The 19,597-nt window shown below is 42.2% G+C and overlaps 1 protein-coding gene across 7 annotated transcripts; it reads left to right on the top strand.

Annotated features, from left to right (window-relative positions):
• Nucleotides 1-1,859: 1,859 nt before the first annotated feature.
• Nucleotides 1,860-19,371, top strand: MSH6 (mutS homolog 6; the record flags this gene model as incomplete). Of its 7 annotated transcripts, none has more annotated exons than XM_079720569.1 (10): nt 1,860-2,116; nt 9,048-9,247; nt 11,265-11,434; nt 14,757-15,246; nt 16,433-16,698; nt 17,749-17,866; nt 18,158-18,247; nt 18,655-18,809; nt 18,887-19,086; nt 19,201-19,371. In XM_079720569.1, 10 exons carry the CDS (start codon nt 1,860-1,862, stop codon nt 19,280-19,282), a joined length of 2,028 nt encoding a protein of 675 aa, XP_079576695.1. In that variant the 3' UTR covers nt 19,283-19,371. The 7 variants fall into 7 exon arrangements, with proteins under 7 accessions (XP_079576695.1, XP_079576694.1, XP_079576693.1 ...); XM_079720568.1 differs by lacking the exon at nt 14,757-15,246 and adding an exon at nt 12,702-13,680; XM_079720567.1 differs by lacking the exon at nt 14,757-15,246 and adding an exon at nt 12,702-14,382.
• Between the last annotated feature and the right edge of the window lie 226 nt (nt 19,372-19,597).

The following is a 19,597-nucleotide window of genomic DNA, read 5'->3' as shown; positions in this document are numbered from 1 at the left end:
GGGCACGAACCTACGTTCCCTGAATCGGCAGGCGGACTCTTAACCACTGCGCCACCAGGGAAGCCCTGGCAGACAGATTCTTAACCACTGTGCCATCAGAGAAGTCCCCAGCTTCTCTATTTTTTTAATCCCCACTTCCAACTCAGGACCAATCAGAGGAAGCTAAGTATGCTTCCCCAAACCAATCACAGAGGACGCTCCACTTCTAGTTAGCCCACCTCCAGCTATCCCACGGCCAATCACAGCACACCTGATGCCTCTGCTTTTTCACTATGAAGCTTTCCTACTCCTCTGTCTGCCTTTAAGTCTCTGCCAGACCCAAGTGGTGGTAGCAAACTCTGAACAAGTAGCTTGTTCTGTTTGTTCTGAGTTGGGTGTTCTTCACACACAGTATGTGCCTTCTGCGTGGAGAAGGCTGGGTGACTTTACCTACTGAGGGATTGTGTGTTTGATGATTCTCAGATGTGTGACTTCTTACTCGTTTTACTTGTTTGTGGGAAGCATCTAACGGGCCTCTAAAATTTGGCCCAAAGTTATTATTGTTCTCATTAATGATGAGGAAACAAGTTGAGAGAAGTAAAATTGCTGTTACCTGCCTGGTGAGTTAGGGTCAGAGGCCAGGTCTCAAGTTGCCCCAGACTCTCTGAGGGTGTCATATATTATACTCATGTAGGGAAGAGTATTATTTCAAATACTGCTTCTGAAACAAAGCTGATTTTATTACATGCCTAGCACAGGAGAACGCTGTGGCAGAACACAGCCTCCTGAACAAAGCAAAGAGCTGATCTTTATATGTTTGCACCAAAGCACAGCTGTTGCTGATTGGGGCTGGTTTCTGGGATTATGGATTCCAGTTACTTCACAGTTTAGGATTAGGGCCAAAGAGCTGTCAGTCTTCCAACGTCTTTCTTGAATTTGGAGAATAGGAACTTTTTATTCACACCTTGTGACTTTTCTAAAATATGAAAAATCCTGCATTCTGAGACACACCTGGCCCAAGAGTTTCAGATAAGGAACAGCGGACCTGAAGTATTGATACTTACCTCGCAGGTTATTGTGAGGATTTAATGAGTTAATCTATGTGAAATGACTGGATTGCTTCCAGGCAGAGGAAAGCTGTGTGGCTGGCAATTTTTTTTTAAAATCATAAACTCATACTGGGCCAAAAACTTAGCGTTCAGTTGTAAAGTATTTATCAAGTGCCTACTATGTGCAACGCTTTGAGAATACAAAGCGAACAGAAGACTTGATCTTCTGCTGATTTAAGTCTGGATCCTTTTTTTCTTTTCCGGTTCCTTGGGGTAAGCGTTCTAACAGCAGGATTGTTCATGCAGGCTCTGGAAGGCGTTTCTCCGCCAGGGCTTCTTTCTGTGGCCGTTCGGTTTACCCCTTGCACCGCGGCCACTCATGCTCACGCGGTGCACGCACTCGGCACACACCTGGCGCTGCGTGATCGCACCCCCGCGACCGCCAGATTCCCTTCCAAAGAGGAACGCCTTTCCGAGGGGGTCAGCCCCGCAGCAGCGCCCAGCTTCGCTCGGGCCGAGGTGCTCCAGTCCTAACCAGCCCCGGCCCATTCCTGCCGCAGGGGGAGAGGCTGGAGGCGCCACCGGCAGCTACCCCGCGCGGCGTGCTGGCCCCTCCCCTCCCCACGTCTCCTGGCGCCCGAGGGGGCGGGGCCGGACGCGCGCCGCCCGGGACTCCGCCCGCGAACGGCCTGCCGATTGGCCGATGGGGCCAGTGTTCCTCCAGCAGAGCGCACCTCCCCCCCGATTTCCCGCCAGCAGGCCCCTCGCGGTACTTGCCGTGCCTCTAGTGGCTCGGTCCGACAGAGCGGTTGGGCCTCGGCGACCGTGGCCATGTCGCGACAGAGCACGCTGTACAGCTTCTTCCCCAAGTCTCCAGCCCTGAATAATGCCAGCAAAGGCCCGGTCAGGGCCTCAAGTGAAAGCGCCGCCGCCGCTGCCACCGGGGCCTCCCCTTCCCCAGGCGGGGATGCGGCCTGGAGCGAGGCCGGGCCTGGGCCGGGGCCCCTGGCGGGCTCCACTTCGCGGGCCGAGGCGAGAAACCTCAACGGAGGGCTGCGAAAGTCGGCAGCCCCTGCGGTCCCCGCCAGGTAGCGGGGTATCGGGGCGCAGGGAGGTCGCTTCAGGGGCCTGGGGGGTGCGCGGCCAGGCCCTGGGCTTGGAGGAGGTGGTGCAGTGGGGGGGAGGCGCAGGGAGCCCAGGGAAGGGAGGCTCGCCTCGTGGGGGGCGGGCTGGGGTGCTCGGCCAGCGCCTGGGCTCGGAGGAGGTGGGGTTGCATATCTGGCCTGAAAGAACGCAGGGAGCCTTGGGGGTGTAGCCTGTAAACAGGGTAGGAGGAAATCGGCTGTGTACGAAGGGTTGGAGGGGAAGGGAGGACGCGCTTAGTTCGGGGGTAGAGGAGGACACGCGGTCCGTCAGGTGGGGGAGGAGGAGTGGAAGGTGCTCGGGGCAGGGAGGAGAAATGAGAGACGGGAGCACTGAGGGTGCGGCGGGAAAAGAGCTTGCCTGCTCGGCGTGGGGTGCGCCCCGAGGGCGAGGGAGGGGGTGGTGCCTGCCCGGGGGGGGGAGGGGTGGCGGGAAAGAGGAATGCCCGCCGGGGGGATGACCGCCGTCCACCTGCAGGTTGTGGGGCGCGGCGTGCTGCGAGTGGGACTCCCGGGGGACGTTTCTCCTTCACAGCTGGGACGGTGAATTACCGGTCCAGTAGTCGTTGGAGGAATACGCTCGATGTTTGGCTGAGAGCCTCGGACGGGGTGGGTGGGCGGGCCCTCGGCCTGGGTATGGGGGTTGGGGGTGGACGACGAGTTTAGAGCGCGAGGGGTGTGTCCACTCGTAGACGGAGGGGCCTGATTGGTGGTAGTAAGGATTGCAGGGGCGGGGGAGCAGCAAGTGCAGGGATCCAGTTGGCTTATCCTGTAGGTAGACAGCATATGCTCCCAAACAGATGAAAGTTTAGGAACAGTGTTGATTTTTGACACCTGGAAGTATTGTGCCAGTTGAAAATGTTAGTTTAAGGAACAGTGCACTTTTTTTTTTGGCCGCCCCCTTCCCCCAGGCTTTTGGGATCTCAGTCCCCGACCAGGGATCGAACCCCGGCCCCATCAGTGACAGCCAGGAATCCTAACCACTACACCACCAGGGAACTCCCTGATATAGTGCATCTTTTGTTGGCGATTTCAAGGGAGGTTGGGGCAGTGTAATTTTTCCGGAATTGAGGGTGAGCCTCCAAAGGCCTTGATCTGACTCTGGGCGGGGACGTATGGACGCGACTATGGGGAAGCCTGCCCAGGGGTGTCTTCCTCGCCTTCTCGGCAGTTCAGTGCTGTTCCAGGGCTTGGCTGGCCTTTGTTGGAGCAGCGGGCGACATTTTGAAAAGCTCACATTTACTGTATCCCAGGTATTGTATTAGGCATAGTGTGTAATGGTAGCCATTTGAAAGGATGAAGAAATAGTGGTACAGAAAAATAAAGAACGCATTCAGGATCAGAAACTTGAGTAGTTGATTTACAATGTCCTGTGTTTTAGGTGTTATACAGATTTTTCAAAGTCTACGTGGAATTACAGTGTTATTCTCCTTTAAGCGACCCTCTCAAGCAGTTTATGTAGTTGTGTGAAGAGTAGCAGGATATGCCACCCCAGAATGTGCCTCTGGCATAGAGGTTATTTTGAACTGATAATTTTTGAGAAACGGGGGACACAGAAACTGGGGGACACTGGAGAAGCTCTGAGAGCTATAGAAGTTACTCTTCTGTAAGGGAAATTTACATTTAAAAAGGAAATGTCCATTTGTAAGGATGTCTCCCTCTCTGTACTAGGAAGAGAAGAGTGACTAAATCACCAGAAACTTATTAAATGGAGAAGGCACTGACTGAAATCTGCATAACAACCATACCCGTGTTTTTTGTTCTTTTCCTGGTAACCTCCCTTATCTGTCCCCGCCACCCCATCTTTCTTTTGTCTTTATAAAGCTGCAGATGATGTTTTAAGATGGTGACTCGGGCCATCTCTGGGAGTTACTCAGTTTTCCTTAGCATCTCCCACGTGTATGGGGAGGTATACATGTTAATAAACTTTTGTCTGTCTTTTTCTTGTTAATTTTTTATTACAGGGGCTCTTAGCCAAGAACTCAGAAGGGTAAAGGGGAAAATATTTTTCCTTCCCTACATGTGCATCCTCTGTAACAGACTATTTTTCATGGTGAGAGATGCACAATGTGTTAATAATGTTTACTTAAACGTGAATTTGATTCTTCCTGCATCCATTCTAAACGGATGGAAGTATTTATTGTATGGTTGTGCTTTATGTGTTGAATAGCATATGCTCTTTGTTTTTTTGAGGTCTGAATTTAGGAGACTTGTAAAAGCATAACATTGTTTACACTTGACCACCTACTATGGGGACTACTTCCAAAGTATTCAGGAAAGATGGGCATTTGATACTAGGCTTCTAAAGAAACTCTCCATTCAGTATATAGATTTGGCTTTCTTTTTTTCTTAATTTTTTAATTTTACTTTATTTATTTATTTTTGCGGTACTTGGGCCTCTCACTGTTGTGGCCTCTCCCGTTGCGGAGCACAGGCTCCGGACGCGCAGGCTCAGCGGCCATGGCTCACGGGCCCAGCCGCCCCGTGGCATGTGGGATCTTCCCAGAACGGGGCACGAACCCGTGTCCCCTGCATCGGCAGGCGGACTCTCAACCACTGCGCCACCAGGGAAGCCCTACTTTATTTTTTTTATACATAGATTTGGTTTTCATTCAACAAATGTTAACGTATCTACTCTGGCAGGCACAGTATTGGGCATTGTAGATCCTGGATATAACAGTGAACGGGACCAGCAAAAACGCAGTTCTAGAGCAGGAGCAGAGTTGGTGAGCTCCGTGTGCTTTGTGGGGAGGATGGGGTATGTGTGCGTCCGGGTAGGCTTTCAGCTCTCTAGGCTGAGACCAGAGGACAAGAAGTTAGCCAGGCTACTGTGGAGGTGAGGGAGTTTTAGAAGCTGGTGCAGGAAGAGGGAGGTCCTGCAAATTGAGAATGAAGAGGAGGCAGGAGCCTTAGGTATGCAGAGATCCAGTCACCAACAGGCTGATGGGCTACAAAGACATTTGGACTTTTTATGAGGGTCGTTGAACTCTTTAAAAGAAGTTGAGCATCTTTTAATGGTCGTTTGTCATTTAGTTTTCTCTTGTGCTCCAGTGTTAAAGTGTTTTGCCTGTTTTTTTCTTTTTTTCCCCCTTAGTTACTTTGTCAGTCAGGTGTGATGCAAAAGTATTTTTCCACTTGTGTTGATGAGACAAAGGAAGGAGTCGAGGTGACATCAGTTTCAATAAATGGCTACAGGATGTATGTTTATGCACTCTAGGCCTGCTTCTCAATACTTCATTTCTTCTGTAGTTTATTAAGACCATAATTGAAAGAGCTGTGAGCAAGGCTTCTGACAGCTAAATCTGGGTTTTTTAAGCAAGTCTTAGCTAGTTTATTTTTCACAGTCTCATTTCAGGGATAATTATCGGTTGACTATGAGAAATGAGGGCAGTAAAAAATTTTAAGTATATGCCTTGTACTCATTTATAGGAGTGGTGTGTCAGACATTGACAAGTTTTTTTTTTTCCTAAGAGCCTTTAGTTAAAGGTAACTATCTGCCTTAGTTGTAGGTGCCTTTCCTGAGGATTTTCATACAATTAAATCTATTTATAGTAATACATTTTCCAAATAATATCACACCTAATATAATATTATTGTAAAAGTATTCAAGCTTTTAAAAAAGTATCATTGTGGACTCAGTTTCACAGACCTAATTTGATTTAATCGATATAATTAAAACTGGTATTTAAAAAGACGCTGAACTTATAATTTGGTCAGTGGGAGCCTCTTTTAAGCTGGCTTTTATGACTTTTTAACATTGCCCTCAGAACTTTTTAAAATTTTTTTATTTTTGGCTGTGTTGGGTCTTCGTTGCTGCATGTGGGCTTTCTCTAGTTGTGGTGAGCAGGGGCTACTCTTTGTTGCGGTGCGCGGGCTTCTTATTGCGGTGGCTTCTCGTTGCGAGCACGGGCTCTAGGCGGGTGGGCTTCAGTAGTTGTGGCACACGGGCTCAGTAGTTGTGGCGGGCAGGCTCAGTAGTTGTGGCGCATGGGCTTAGTTGCTCCGTGGCATGTGGGATCCTCCTGGACCAGGGCTCAAGCCCGTGTCCCCTGCATCGGCAGGCGGACTCTCAACCACTGCGCCACCAGGGAAGCCCCCCCCCAGAACTTTTGAAAGCATCTTTTCATTCTGATGACGATGGTCAATGTCCCTGCTTCTTAAGCTGCTCTCCAAAGAACCCTGGTTTCTTTTAGTTTTTTATGTAGACTTCCTTTCTAATAAAATTTAAGAAACAGTTTCAGAGGCCAGTTTGGATGATAATTTATTTAGGAAATAGTTTTAGAGGCCAGTTTGGATGATAATTTATATGGTCACTGTAGACCTAATGCATAAGTGATGGGTGCCATAGTTATGCAAGCTGAAGGAGAGAAAGCCAGGTATGTGGGCAGAGGTACAGGTAGATGGGCAGGTATAATGGGAGCCTTTGTTATTAATTGCTCTGATTACTTCTCTTTTCTCATTAGCTGTTTGAGGGTAGGGGAATTCTGCTCTAATGGTCCACCTTAAGAGGTAGATACAAACACTGATAGTTTGATTTCTAAAGTTGGCTTGAGAGCATGTTTCACATTTGTGAAACTTGTATTTACATACACAAGTTTTTGTTAGACATAACCAGTCTATCTTTTATTGTTTATAGGAGCAAATTCTAGCAGTACATTGCTATCTACTGATTCTTTTTTAAAAAGTAGATAGCCAAAAATTTTGCTTACAAATTTGGGGCACAACTAGTAATCGACACCAAGGTAAGAGGGAGCAAAAATAATGTGATTTTTAAGCAAAAGCTTAAAGATCTGTTTACTGTATATTTAGCTTAAGTCATTTCTTATTTTTAGTTGTATGAAGGCTTTTACACTTGTTTTTCTGAGTTGTCACCTTTTCCTCTTACCTTTTTAAAACTGTCTTTAAAATTCCAAGAATATCAAACATTTGAGATATATTATCATTTTATTTTTTTAATTTATTTTTAATAACTTTATTTATTTATTTTTGGCTGCGTTGGGTCTTTGTTGCACGCAGGCGTTCTCTAGTTCCAGAGAGCGGTGGCTTCTCTTGTTGCGGAGCACAGGCTCTAGGTGCGCGGCTCAGTAGTTGTGGTGCACGGGCTTAATTGCTCCGCCGCATGTGGGATCTTCCTGGACCAGGGCTTAAACCCGTGTCCCGTGCATTGGCAGGATTCTTAAACCACTGCGCTGCGCCGCCAGGGAAGTCCCAGCTTGTGGTTTTCTGATACCAGTGTGTGATAGACTTTGTGGTTAAGTGGCTACCTGCCTAAGTTAAGGGAAAGTCTGCTTGACAGTTTCACACGGAGATAAGGGTCTTTGTCTCCTGTTAATTAATGGATATGTTAGGAAGGATGAAGCGCTTAAGGTAAGAAGTCTGAATGGTGCAGACACAGCTCCCTGTTTGAAGATGAGCCTTGTGGTGTTTGACAGCAATAATTATAAAGTTGTGCAGATCGCTATAGATTTCTAAGTTGAAAGAAGAATGTACCTTAAAGGCCCTTGATATAAGCACCAGCTGAAGCCATGTTCCTGTTCTGGTTTCTTTTCTAACTGTCCAGCATAGGGATTTCCATATTCATATTTTTTGAAGAAAGAAATACTTTAATTTTATGATTGGGCCTGATTTTATAAGGTGGCCTCAATTGATGATTCAAAAATGTCTAAAATATTCTTTTTGTAATGTGCTTATTTTACATTTGTAGTTATTCAGCGAAAACCTGTAAGCGGGCTTAGAAAGTCTTGGTATATAGTACTTGAGCAGGGTTTATCAGTTGTTGTGCCCTCTCCATCACTGAGGGACTCTTGTAGTCTGTTACTGGACACTGCTACCCTTCTCCCTCTCCTTTCCCCTCCTCTCCCTTTCTCAGGAAACCTTTAGGGCTAAATCAGCTTTTGTGCAGATTGAATCTCCTGTTGATTCTGTAGGCATTATGTACTCAACTATTTTGGGTACATTAGGCACTTATCTCTTAAGTTTTTCCATAAAGCTAGATTTTTAGGGTGAGGGTGGGGGTAGTAGTGTGCTATAGGTAGCTTTTGGAGTATTTGGAATACATTGGAGCAAAGTCGATAATACTGAATATAAGTAGCAAATTTACACAGTTGGTATGTTTGGTATTAATACTTTGGGTCAGATCCTGTTCCTAATGTATACCATATTTGTAGTACAGGTGTTACTCATTATAATTTGGATCACAAGTACAATGAGTTTATGTCTTTTTCCTGCTATCAGTAGTCTATCAGAATTCTGCCACAGTTTTTAAACCTTGAATAATTCTGAGATAGTCTCTAACCTTAATACCAGTATATTTGTGTTTGTCTTAATAAACATTGTGATATTTGCTTATGTTTTTAAAAATAACTTGAAAATGTTTTTTAAAAATCATTAATTCTAGAATTTCTGTTCCTGAATATTAATGCCAGAAAATTTCAAAGGAGTCTTTTTTTTTTTTTTTTTAAGAAGATGTTTGGGGTAGGAGTTTATTAATTAATTAATTAATTTTTGCTGTGTTGGGTCTTCGTTTCTGTGCGAGGGCTTTCTCTAGTTGTGGCGAGCGGGGGCCACTCCTCATCGCGGTGCGCGGGCCTCTCACTGTCGCAGCCTCTCCTGTTGCGGAGCGCAGGCTCCAGACGCGCAGGCTCAGTAGTTGTGGCTCACGGGCCTAATTGCTCCGCGGCATGTGGGATCCTCCCAGACCAGGGCTCGAACCCGTGTCCTCCGCATTAGCAGGCAGATTCTCAACCACTGCGCCACCAGGGAAGCCCTCAAAGGAGTCTTAAAGATACCTTCCTTAAAATTGCTTATTTGCAGGTAATTGCCTTTAATATAGCTTAACAAAATATTAACCAAATTATGTATTTCCTTTTGGCAACAGTTCTTGTGACTTCTCACCAGGTGATTTGGTTTGGGCCAAGATGGAGGGTTACCCTTGGTGGCCTTGCCTGGTTTACAACCACCCTTTTGATGGAACATTCATCCGTGAGAAAGGAAAGTCTGCCCGAGTTCATGTACAGTTTTTTGATGACAGCCCAACAAGGGGCTGGGTTAGCAGAAGGCTATTAAAGCCATATACAGGTAAAAGATTCACTCTGCAGATTGTGTATGTTTGTGAGAGAGAGAGCATGCACGCACACATGAGTCTGAGTGTTAGTGTCTCCCATACAGTGGAATTAAGCATATTTTACTCAAATAAATTGCAGGAGTGGTATGGTGAAAGCTTCTAGCATGGGAAAAGGATAAGATGCAGCTGGTCTTAAGCCAGTTTGTTGTGCGGAGTGGAATTTTTATTTCCTTCCTTCTGAGTGACTTATAGCAATATCGTATCATTAAAGGAAAAATGATTTCCTGATTGGATCTCATGATTTGGACCAAAATGCCATACTCAGACATGAAAAGAGTAAATTAAAGTGTTCCCATCTTAAAGGTTCCAAAAGAAAATGCAGCCAAGATGCATAGAATATAGATCAGTGACATTCTTTAGGACAGATGGAGATGCATGCTACCTGGCCTCACCTTATGAGCACATCTGCGTTGAGTTTCACATCAGAAATCAGAGTTCTGGAACCTTAACTTTCTCTTCCCAGGCCCAGCCTTATTTATCACGGACATCAGCAGTCCTGCATTTTTAGCTTCACTTGGGCTGGGTGCACACTATCAGTCTCTTGGGTTGTACAGTGCATGTACAGTATGACTGCAGGATGCAGTGCCTCAATACTCCAGCATGTACAGGTTTTTCTCCACTATCTTCCACTAATTTGCTGTATAATCTTATTTTCTGATTTTGTTTGCATATATATAAAATGAGAGAGAGAGTTGGACCAGATGGTAAATGAGGTCTCTTTCCAGGACTAATTTTGAGATTCTAAACAAAGCTTTGGCAAAAAAGGACTTTAAAAAGAGATCAAAAAAGTTTACATTTATGTTGTAGTTATTTTATAAAACAAACCGTGTGCATACTGCTCTCTGCCCTTTAAATATCCAGATTGTTGCAATACGTGTATGTGAATAAATCAGCAAAGAGGCATGCATGAAAAAAGTAGGCCTTCTTTGGGGAGCATGGTCTTAGAGCTGTAGTTTGCATCAGAGGTTTCGGGGAATGACGATGACACCAGATAGGTGGGGGGGTAAGTACAGCTGCAGCAGGTACTTTGGGAAAAGTTCAGAGCTACTCTTAATGATTTTGATTGTTGCAGTTTGTAGTTTTGGTGCAGCTCTTTAGAGAACTGAGAAATTGCAGCTTTGTTTTAGCTTATGAACGTTGCTAATTCCATGGAAATTTAGGATGTCTCATCGTTTTAGTATATAGAAAGAAGGGTGTAATATAATGTTTGGATCTGTTAGACAAATTCAGGTTAGTTTTCCAACTATAGGTATATTCAGGTAGAAGAGAAAAGACATTCCTAGTTATGCCTCTTGGAAAAGAACTAAAACAATTCTGTATCATTGGTCTTGTGGATAGAAATTTTGCTCAGTGGATGGAAATGACATTTAATACTACAGCTCTTTGAAATGAAATGAATAAAGGAAAAGTTTTACTTTAAAGCAGAGCAAGACATTTTGATGCAACTGTTTTGAAAAAATTTAACATTACAGGTCTGAACTGGGTTACTGTCCCAAAATGTAGGATTTTTTTTTTTTTTAACATCTAACTGCCTTGGGAACAAACTTATTTTTAATATCATTGCTTCATTTAAGTGATAGTGTAGTTTTTGCCTTCCTTAAGTAATGTTGTTTTAAAAAGGGTCTCAAACCCTCTTTACATCTCATGCCTCATCTGAAGAGGAGGTGTGCCTAGGTGTTTTGGGTCACAGTCCCAGGTCATTATAGAAGAGACTAAGTGGTCCTGGGTGACCAACAGTTAAGGCAGCTTAAATGAGGTAAAACAGGTAATTTCAGTTTCACTGGTAGTTTTTCCCTGAAAATTCCTTCCTTGTAGGCTTTATTGATCTATCTGTATCAATCAGAAATAACGGGAGATTAAAAATTATACTTGATTGTTGTCACTCTTGTTCCTTAGGGCAAGTGTTATACATTGAGCCAAATATCTAGCCAACAGTTCCTATTTATAAATAAATATATATATGTTTTTTAGGTTCAAAGTCAAAGGAAGCCCAGAAAGGAGGTCATTTCTACAGTTCAAAGCCTGAAATACTCAGAGCAATGCAACGTGCAGATGAAGCCTTGAATAAAGACAAGATTGAGAGGCTTGAATTGGCAGTGTGTGATGAGCCCTCAGAACCAGAGGAGGAAGAAGAGACGGAGGTGGGACAGTGCTAACAGGCGGTTGTTACTTCTGTTAGGAGAGTGATGAAAAAGGGTCAGGGGCATGTTAGAGTGGTATTTTCCATATATCTATTTAGTACTCGTACATGCATACTTCTATACATTCCTGGACTGTAGGTCTTGTTATATTATTTAGAATCTCAGCAGCCTAGCACCGCTTTTTACTTAAGTTCTCAAGCCTGCTAGAAAGACACATGCTGTAAAAGGCAGTACCATTTTGGTAACCAGTACAGAGAGCTAGGGACAGTAAGGACATGGTGATAAAATTGGTCATGGTGTCTGGTAATAAGCTGCTGTATGAGGGTGTGGAAATTAATTATCCAGTTTTATGCTCTAATACTTTTTGTTGTATTTTGGATTGGTAAGAATAGAGATTAAGTAACCTTGAAATACAACCTTGGTTTCAAATATTAACGGTCACTATTTGAGTGAATTAAATCTTGTTAAGGAAATGAACAAATAATTGGCATATTTAAAACAAACATAGTCATCACTCTCTAATTTAGTAAATTAATGCCGTGTGCTTAAAAAGATTCATCTATAACTAAGTTTGATTTTGTTTTATTCTATTCTAGATGAGATAGGCAATAAGTAAGTTAATGAGTTTTTTAAGAGAAATGAAAGAAGAGTTTCTAATCTTATTTTTGAGGTTGAGACCAGAGATCATAACGTTACTCAGATGTTTAGACCTGGATGGTAACTACAGAAATCATTTAGCTTCATGCTACTTTACGTATGAGGGAGGCCCATGATAATAAATGAATGTGCCTTGCCCAAGAAGATACAGCTGGTTTGTGGAAAGCAAGGACTAGAACTAGGTTGATTTACTGCTTTTTTATACTAAATAATTTATAAAATGGTAAACTTCATAACATGTCCGAATGTAAGAGGAGAGGTGACCCTGGAAGAAAGATAACAGAAGAAGACTGAATGTTTTTTCCACAGCTATGACTGTTAATGAGGACATCACCTATGAGTATTTGTGATGTGTGGTCATCCTAAGGACTTCATCAGTATTGAATAGGATAGAACTCTCATGACAGAATCACTTAATCCTGTATTGTGATACTTGTTTTAATGTTAGGTGAAACTGAAATTGATATCCCTTGAGAAAGAAAATAGTTTATTTCTGGAGGTGGGTTCTTCTCTTGATAGATGAAGTTGCAACATATTGAGAGATTCCACAGCAATATTGTCATTTTCCAAATTTTACTTTTGTTTTAAAATACTCTTCTTTGCCTTCCAGGCAGGTGCCACTTACACATCAGATAAGAGTGAAGAAGAAAATGAAATTGAGAGTGAGGAGGAAGTGAGGCCAAAGGTGCAAGGATCTAGGCGAAGTAGCCGCCAGATAAAAAAACGAAGGGTCATATCAGACTCTGAGAGTGACATTGGTGGCTCTGATGTGGAATTTAAGCCAGATGCTAAGGAGGAAGGAAGCAGTGATGAAATAAGCAGTGGAGTAGGGGATAGTGACAGTGAAGGCCTGGACAGCCCTGTCAAAGTTGCTCCAAAGAGGAAGAGAATGGTAACTGGAAATGGCTCCCTCAAAAGGAAAAGTTCAAGGAAGGAAATGCCCTCGGCCACCAAACGAGCAACTGGCATTTCATCAGAAACCAAGAATACTTTGAGTGCTTTCTCTGCCCCTCAAAATTCTGAATCCCAAGCCCACATTAGTGGAGGATGTGATGACAGTAGTCGCCCCACCATCTGGTATCATGAAACTTTAGAGTGGCTTAAGGAGGAGAAGAGAAGAGATATGCACAGGAGGCGACCTGATCACCCTGATTTTGATGCATCCACACTCTATGTGCCTGAGGATTTCCTTAATTCCTGTACTCCTGGGATGAGGAAGTGGTGGCAGATTAAGTCTCAGAACTTTGATCTTGTCATATTTTATAAGGTGGGGAAGTTTTATGAGCTCTACCACATGGATGCTCTTACTGGAGTCAGTGAGCTAGGGCTGGTATTCATGAAAGGCAACTGGGCCCATTCTGGTTTCCCTGAAATTGCATTTGGCCGATATTCAGATTCGCTGGTCCAGAAGGGCTATAAAGTAGCACGGGTGGAACAGACCGAGACCCCGGAAATGATGGAGGCACGATGCAGAAAGATGGCACATATATCTAAGTATGATAGAGTGGTGAGGAGGGAGATCTGTAGGGTCATTACCAAGGGTACACAGACCTACAGTGTGCTGGAAGGTGACCCCTCAGAGAACTACAGTAAGTACCTTCTTAGCCTCAAAGAAAAAGAAGATGATTCTTCTGGCCACGCTCGAGTGTATGGAGTATGTTTTGTTGATACCTCGCTAGGGAAGTTCTTCATAGGTCAGTTTTCAGATGATCGCCATTGTTCCAGGTTTAGGACTTTAGTGGCACACTATCCTCCAGTACAAGTCTTGTTTGAGAAAGGAAATCTCTCAGTGGAAACTAAGATGATTCTCAAGGGTTCATTATCCTCTTCTCTTCAGGAAGGTCTGATACCAGGTTCCCAGTTTTGGGATGCAGCCAAAACTTTGAGAACTCTCCTTGAAGAAGGATATTTTACAGACAAGTTAAATGAGGACAGTGGGGTGATGTTACCCCAGGTGCTTAAAGGTATGACCTCAGAGTCTGATTCTGTTGGGTTGACACCGGGAGAGAAGAGTGAATTGGCCCTCTCTGCTCTTGGTGGTTGTATCTTCTACCTCAAAAAATGCCTTATTGATCAGGAGCTTTTATCAATGGCTAATTTTGAAGAATATATTCCCTTGGATTCTGACACGGTCCGTGCTACAAGACCTGGTGCTGTCTTTGCTAAAGCCAATCAACGAATGGTGCTAGATGCTGTGACATTAAACAACTTGGAGATTTTTCTGAACGGAACAAATGGTTCTACTGAAGGGACCCTGTTAGAGAAGATTGATACTTGCCATACTCCCTTCGGTAAGCGGCTCCTAAAGCAATGGCTTTGTGCCCCACTCTGTAACCCTTATGTTATCAGTGATCGTCTAGATGCCATAGAAGACCTAATGGTTGTGCCTGACAAAATCTCTGAGGTTGTAGACCTTCTAAAGAAGCTTCCAGACCTTGAGAGGCTACTGAGTAAAATTCATAATGTTGGCTCTCCCCTGAAGAGCCAGAACCACCCAGATAGCAGGGCTATAATGTATGAAGAAACCACATACAGCAAAAAAAAGATTATTGATTTTCTTTCTGCTCTGGAAGGATTCAAAGTACTATGTAAAATTATAGGGGTTATGGAAGAAGCCATTGATGACTTTAAGTCTAAAATCCTTAAGCAGGTCCTTACTCTGCAGACAAAAAATCCTGAAGGCCGCTTTCCTGATTTGACTTTAGAACTAAACCGATGGGATACAGCCTTTGACCATGAAAAGGCTCGAAAGACTGGACTGATTACTCCCAAAGCAGGATTTGACTCTGATTATGATCAAGCTCTTGCTGACATAAGAGAAAATGAACAGAGCCTCCTGGAATACTTGGAGAAACAGCGTAGTAGAATTGGCTGTAGGACCATAGTCTACTGGGGAATTGGTAGGAATCGTTACCAGTTGGAAATTCCCGAGAATTTCATCACCCGTAATTTGCCAGAAGAATATGAGTTGAAATCTACCAAGAAGGGCTGTAAACGATACTGGACCAAAACAATTGAGAAAAAGTTGGCTAATCTGATAAATGCTGAAGAACGGAGAGATGTATCATTAAAGGACTGCATGCGGCGACTGTTCTATAACTTTGATAAAAATTACAAGGACTGGCAGGCTGCTGTGGAGTGCATCGCAGTGTTGGGTAAGGTTTTCAAGAGGCTTGTTCCTAAAGCTTTGGTTAGTAACGTCCTGTGTTCCAATTGTATATTAAGATTGGAAAGTCCTCATTGACTCGTATCCCTAAACTCAAGTGACACATATATTTTGATCAAATTCCAATTGAATTTATAGTATTCGATAAGTGTTTTTTAAGCTATTTTTTTGTCACTAATTTAAAGCTATCCCTTGACCTATCACTCAGTTTTCATTTTTTTATATATATATACAGATATATATATACACCCTTGCATTCTTTTTTGTATTTCAGTGAATCTCTTTACATGAACGCTTCAAAAGATTTTAATCTTCCCTTTTTCTTTTAGCCCAAGTTGTCACACTTTCTTTTCTACAGTTGATTTCTAAGAGCCCTGATATACGTATTTGTAATTTGGTAACCTTTTCAGCTTCATAAGTAATTTCCTTTTTCTTTAAATTTCATGGCCAAGTCATTTGGAGCCTTTGCTTGTTTTACAGTTTTGGGGTTTTTTCTGTTGTAAAAATGCAGCAACCATAGTTTACCCAAATTTGTAACAAAACTATTTTAGTCTGAACACAACTGTCCAGAATAAAATGGCATCCTATTCTGTTTTTGAGTGTGTATATCTATTATGGTTTTTGAGTGTGCCACATTTATTCCTTAAGCCAATACAGTTTTAAACAATTTGGTAGGTAATGTAAAATCATCCCTCAGCTCAGGTGTTCAAAATTGGTGAATATATTTTCCTCTTAAGATTCTGCCTATTGTCAGAATGTTCTGCTTCTAAGAAGTGTTAGCTCCATGATTATATCACGGAGAGACCACTACAGCATCTCTCTGTTGTATCTTAGCTTTCCTTTGGCATACCTCTGGTCTAGATATTAGAGGACTTAAAATCTACTTTGAGGGGATATTTTCTTGGGCTTGAAATTGGAAGTTATTTCTCATTTCAGTACAAGTGCTATAAGACATGTAAAACATTTAGGCTGATGACTTATTTTTGTGCAGTTAAAACAATGTCACTAGAGTGCTTACTTTTAGAAAAAAAGCTGCCATGTCTAAAAGAGCAAGTAGAGCAGGCCACCTCCACTAAAAAAACATTTTTGGAAGACTTCTTATAGAAGTTGGGCCTTTGTGCTTATCAAGAAACCTCAAAAATGATGAAGCTTCACTTTTGACCTCTCTTTAACAGATGTCTTATTGTGCCTGGCTAACTACAGTCGAGGGGGTGATGGTCCTATGTGTCGTCCAGTAATTCTGTTGCCAGAAGAAGATACTCCTCCCTTTCTAAACCTTAAAGGATCACGCCACCCCTGCATTACGAAGACTTTTTTTGGTGATGACTTTATTCCAAATGACATTCTAATAGGCTGTGAGGAAGAGGAAGAAAATGGCAAAGCTTACTGTGTGCTTGTTACTGGACCGAATATGGGGGGCAAGTCTACGCTCATGAGACAGGTAAACTTGAAGTTTTGTTACACCAAATTATTTGTAACACTTAAGAGTGAATATAGTACATATTTAAGCCACCGTTTCCCAAGGAGCATATGACAGAATTCAGTCATTGACTTATTAGGAAGCAAAGGGAAACTCCCTGAGTCATGAAACTAAGAACTGTATTCTTATTGGTCAAATATTTGCCTGATGTTAAGGGAAGTATATTAAGAAGGTGAAGGTGGTTTCAGGCCACGAGTTTTTTTATGAACTCTTACTTTGAATCCATTTCCTGTGAAGGCAGAGGTATTCATAATGAATGAAAATAATACAAATGTTTTATGTTTGTTCTTCAATTAGGTTCATTTCTAGGAACCCTTATACAAGAACCACTGCACTTGTTCATACAGGAAAGTGATTCATGACCTCTAGTTAACTGTTGGGAACTGCTTTTAGGGAAGAAGATAAATATATTTTTCTGACCTTCTGCCAGGGGTTAGCTAGCTACTGAGCTAAATATGATTTAGATTTTAAAGGGTTGTAGAAAAAAACAATGTGTAACACATTGGGCCCTTGACAGAAGATATTTGCTGACCCCCTAACTACTGCACTGTATTATATTTCTGTACAAATTTGCTAACTAGAGAGGAGCAATAGTATAGTAAGGTGGTTTTCAACCTCCTTTTCATTTTTAAATCAAAAATCATCTAGAGAGCACAACAAAAAAGTACCTGGGAGTTGGGGTGTGTTCATCCTCTGAAACTGATTGTTTGGTCTGGAATTGGTTCTAGGCATCAGTAGTTTTAGGTTGAGAATCACTAGTGTAGTTGGTTAGCATATAGGTGCTGAGGTTTCAAATAAAGCCAGTTAGGCCCTAAGCCTCATGCCTTCCTAAGCCTCACTTTTCCTACTTAGGTTTGTGAAGATTTTTTTTAAGAGTGCCTGACTACTCACTCGTAGTTAATAAATATTTATTAGGGCTTATTATCTCTGTCTTCTGGATATACATAGATATCTCTATCTGTTCTCTAACACCAGTCAGTCATAAAAGACCTTTTTCTCCCTCATTCACAGGCTGGCCTACTAGTTGTAATGGCCCAGATGGGTTGTTATGTACCAGCTGAAGTGTGTAGGCTCACACCAATCGATAGAGTGTTTACTAGACTTGGTGCCTCAGACAGAATAATGTCAGGTGAGTTTTTTTTCCTACCGAAGGCTCTGTTATTTGACAGTTCATTTCTATATTTTAGGTGTTAAACACATCTACCTTTAAATAGGGTGTTTTATTTATTTTTTTCCCGGTGTTACGCAAGGCAGAATGCTTTCAGACATTTGAAAGCATTATGCAATTTTTAACATACTACAAGTAATCTCTTAGTACCATGGTAGTTCATAATAGATTCAAAGGATATGAACCTAAAAGATGAATCTACTGTTACAACAGGATTCTTAAAATGATCACCTATTTGTGATTTTTTTTTAGGTGAAAGTACATTTTTTGTTGAATTGAGTGAAACTGCCAGTATACTTACACATGCAACAGCACATTCTCTGGTGCTTGTGGATGAATTAGGTAAGATATTAAAATTTCCAAAACATTAGAACAAAGAATTATTTTTCTCGAAAATGGTCTGAAGGACACATCTCTTAAAGACTATGAATACACTCACCTTTGTCCATAGACCCCACAGTTGGCCCTAAGGTGGCAATTTTACAGGGATAATGAGAATATTTATTGGATAATAAGGCTATTTAAAGAGAACTAAAAGGAAGTTTCTGAAGCACAGTGGTACTCGAGTAGTATTCCTGAACTCCAAGCAGACCTACTTAGCTAGAGAGGGCCTGTTTACAGAATGCTTTTGGATATACTAAACTGATCTTCAGTACATTTTTTTCCATTCCTTTGTGAGGCATGTCCTTCTTTGTATATAATATGGCAGATTGTGTAATACATAGTTCATGTATATTTGATTTTCATAGGAAGAGGTACTGCAACCTTTGATGGGACAGCAATAGCAAATGCAGTTGTTAAAGAACTTGCTGAGAATATTAAGTGTCGTACATTGTTTTCTACCCACTACCATTCATTAGTTGAAGACTATTCTCAAAATGTTGCAGTGCGCCTAGGACACATGGTATGTACAAGTTGTTTACTCAAAAGTTGTTTTTGAATGGGTACTTCCATTGCCAGCATGTAATCTTTCTTTTTTAGGCATGCATGGTAGAAAATGAATGTGAAGATCCCAGCCAGGAGACTATTACCTTCCTGTATAAATTCATTAAAGGAGCCTGTCCTAAAAGCTATGGCTTTAATGCAGCAAGGCTTGCTAATCTTCCAGAGGAGGTTATTCAAAAGGGACATAGAAAAGCAAGAGAATTTGAGAAGATGACTCAGTCACTGCGATTATTTCGGTAATTATAACTGGATATAATTTTACCATGTAGTTGATTACCAAAACAGTAAAGGGATGGATGATGCACTGTGAAAAATGTAAACTAAAACTTTTTTTTTAAATTTATTTAAAGGGAAGTTTGTCTGGCTAGTGAAAGGTCGACTGTAGATGCTGAAGCTGTCCATAAGTTGCTGACTTTGACTGAGGAATTATAGACTACATTGGAAGCTTTGAGTTCACTTTTGACAAAGGTGGTAAATTCAGACAACATTATGATCTAATAAACTTTATTTTTTAAAAATGACCATTTTTCCATTTTCTTTCTAGGAAATTAAACCCTTTTAATTCTTACCTACCTTCTACATAATGGTTATTGAATACTCCACAATATATTAAGTCTAGATGTTATGGTACATGCATACACTTTCAGGCTGTTTATACCCACTGTCACCAATACACATAAATGGGGTGGGGGGGAGCTATGAAACTGTATAGGGCTGTATATATACTTGTCTCAGCTTAATGCAGGA

Source organism: Hyperoodon ampullatus (genome assembly GCF_949752795.1).
Source record: "Hyperoodon ampullatus genome assembly, chromosome: 15".
Classification (NCBI taxonomy): Eukaryota; Metazoa; Chordata; class Mammalia; order Artiodactyla; family Ziphiidae; genus Hyperoodon; species Hyperoodon ampullatus.
Note: the sequence above shows the minus strand (reverse complement) of the source record. Positions and strands in the feature narration are given on the sequence as shown.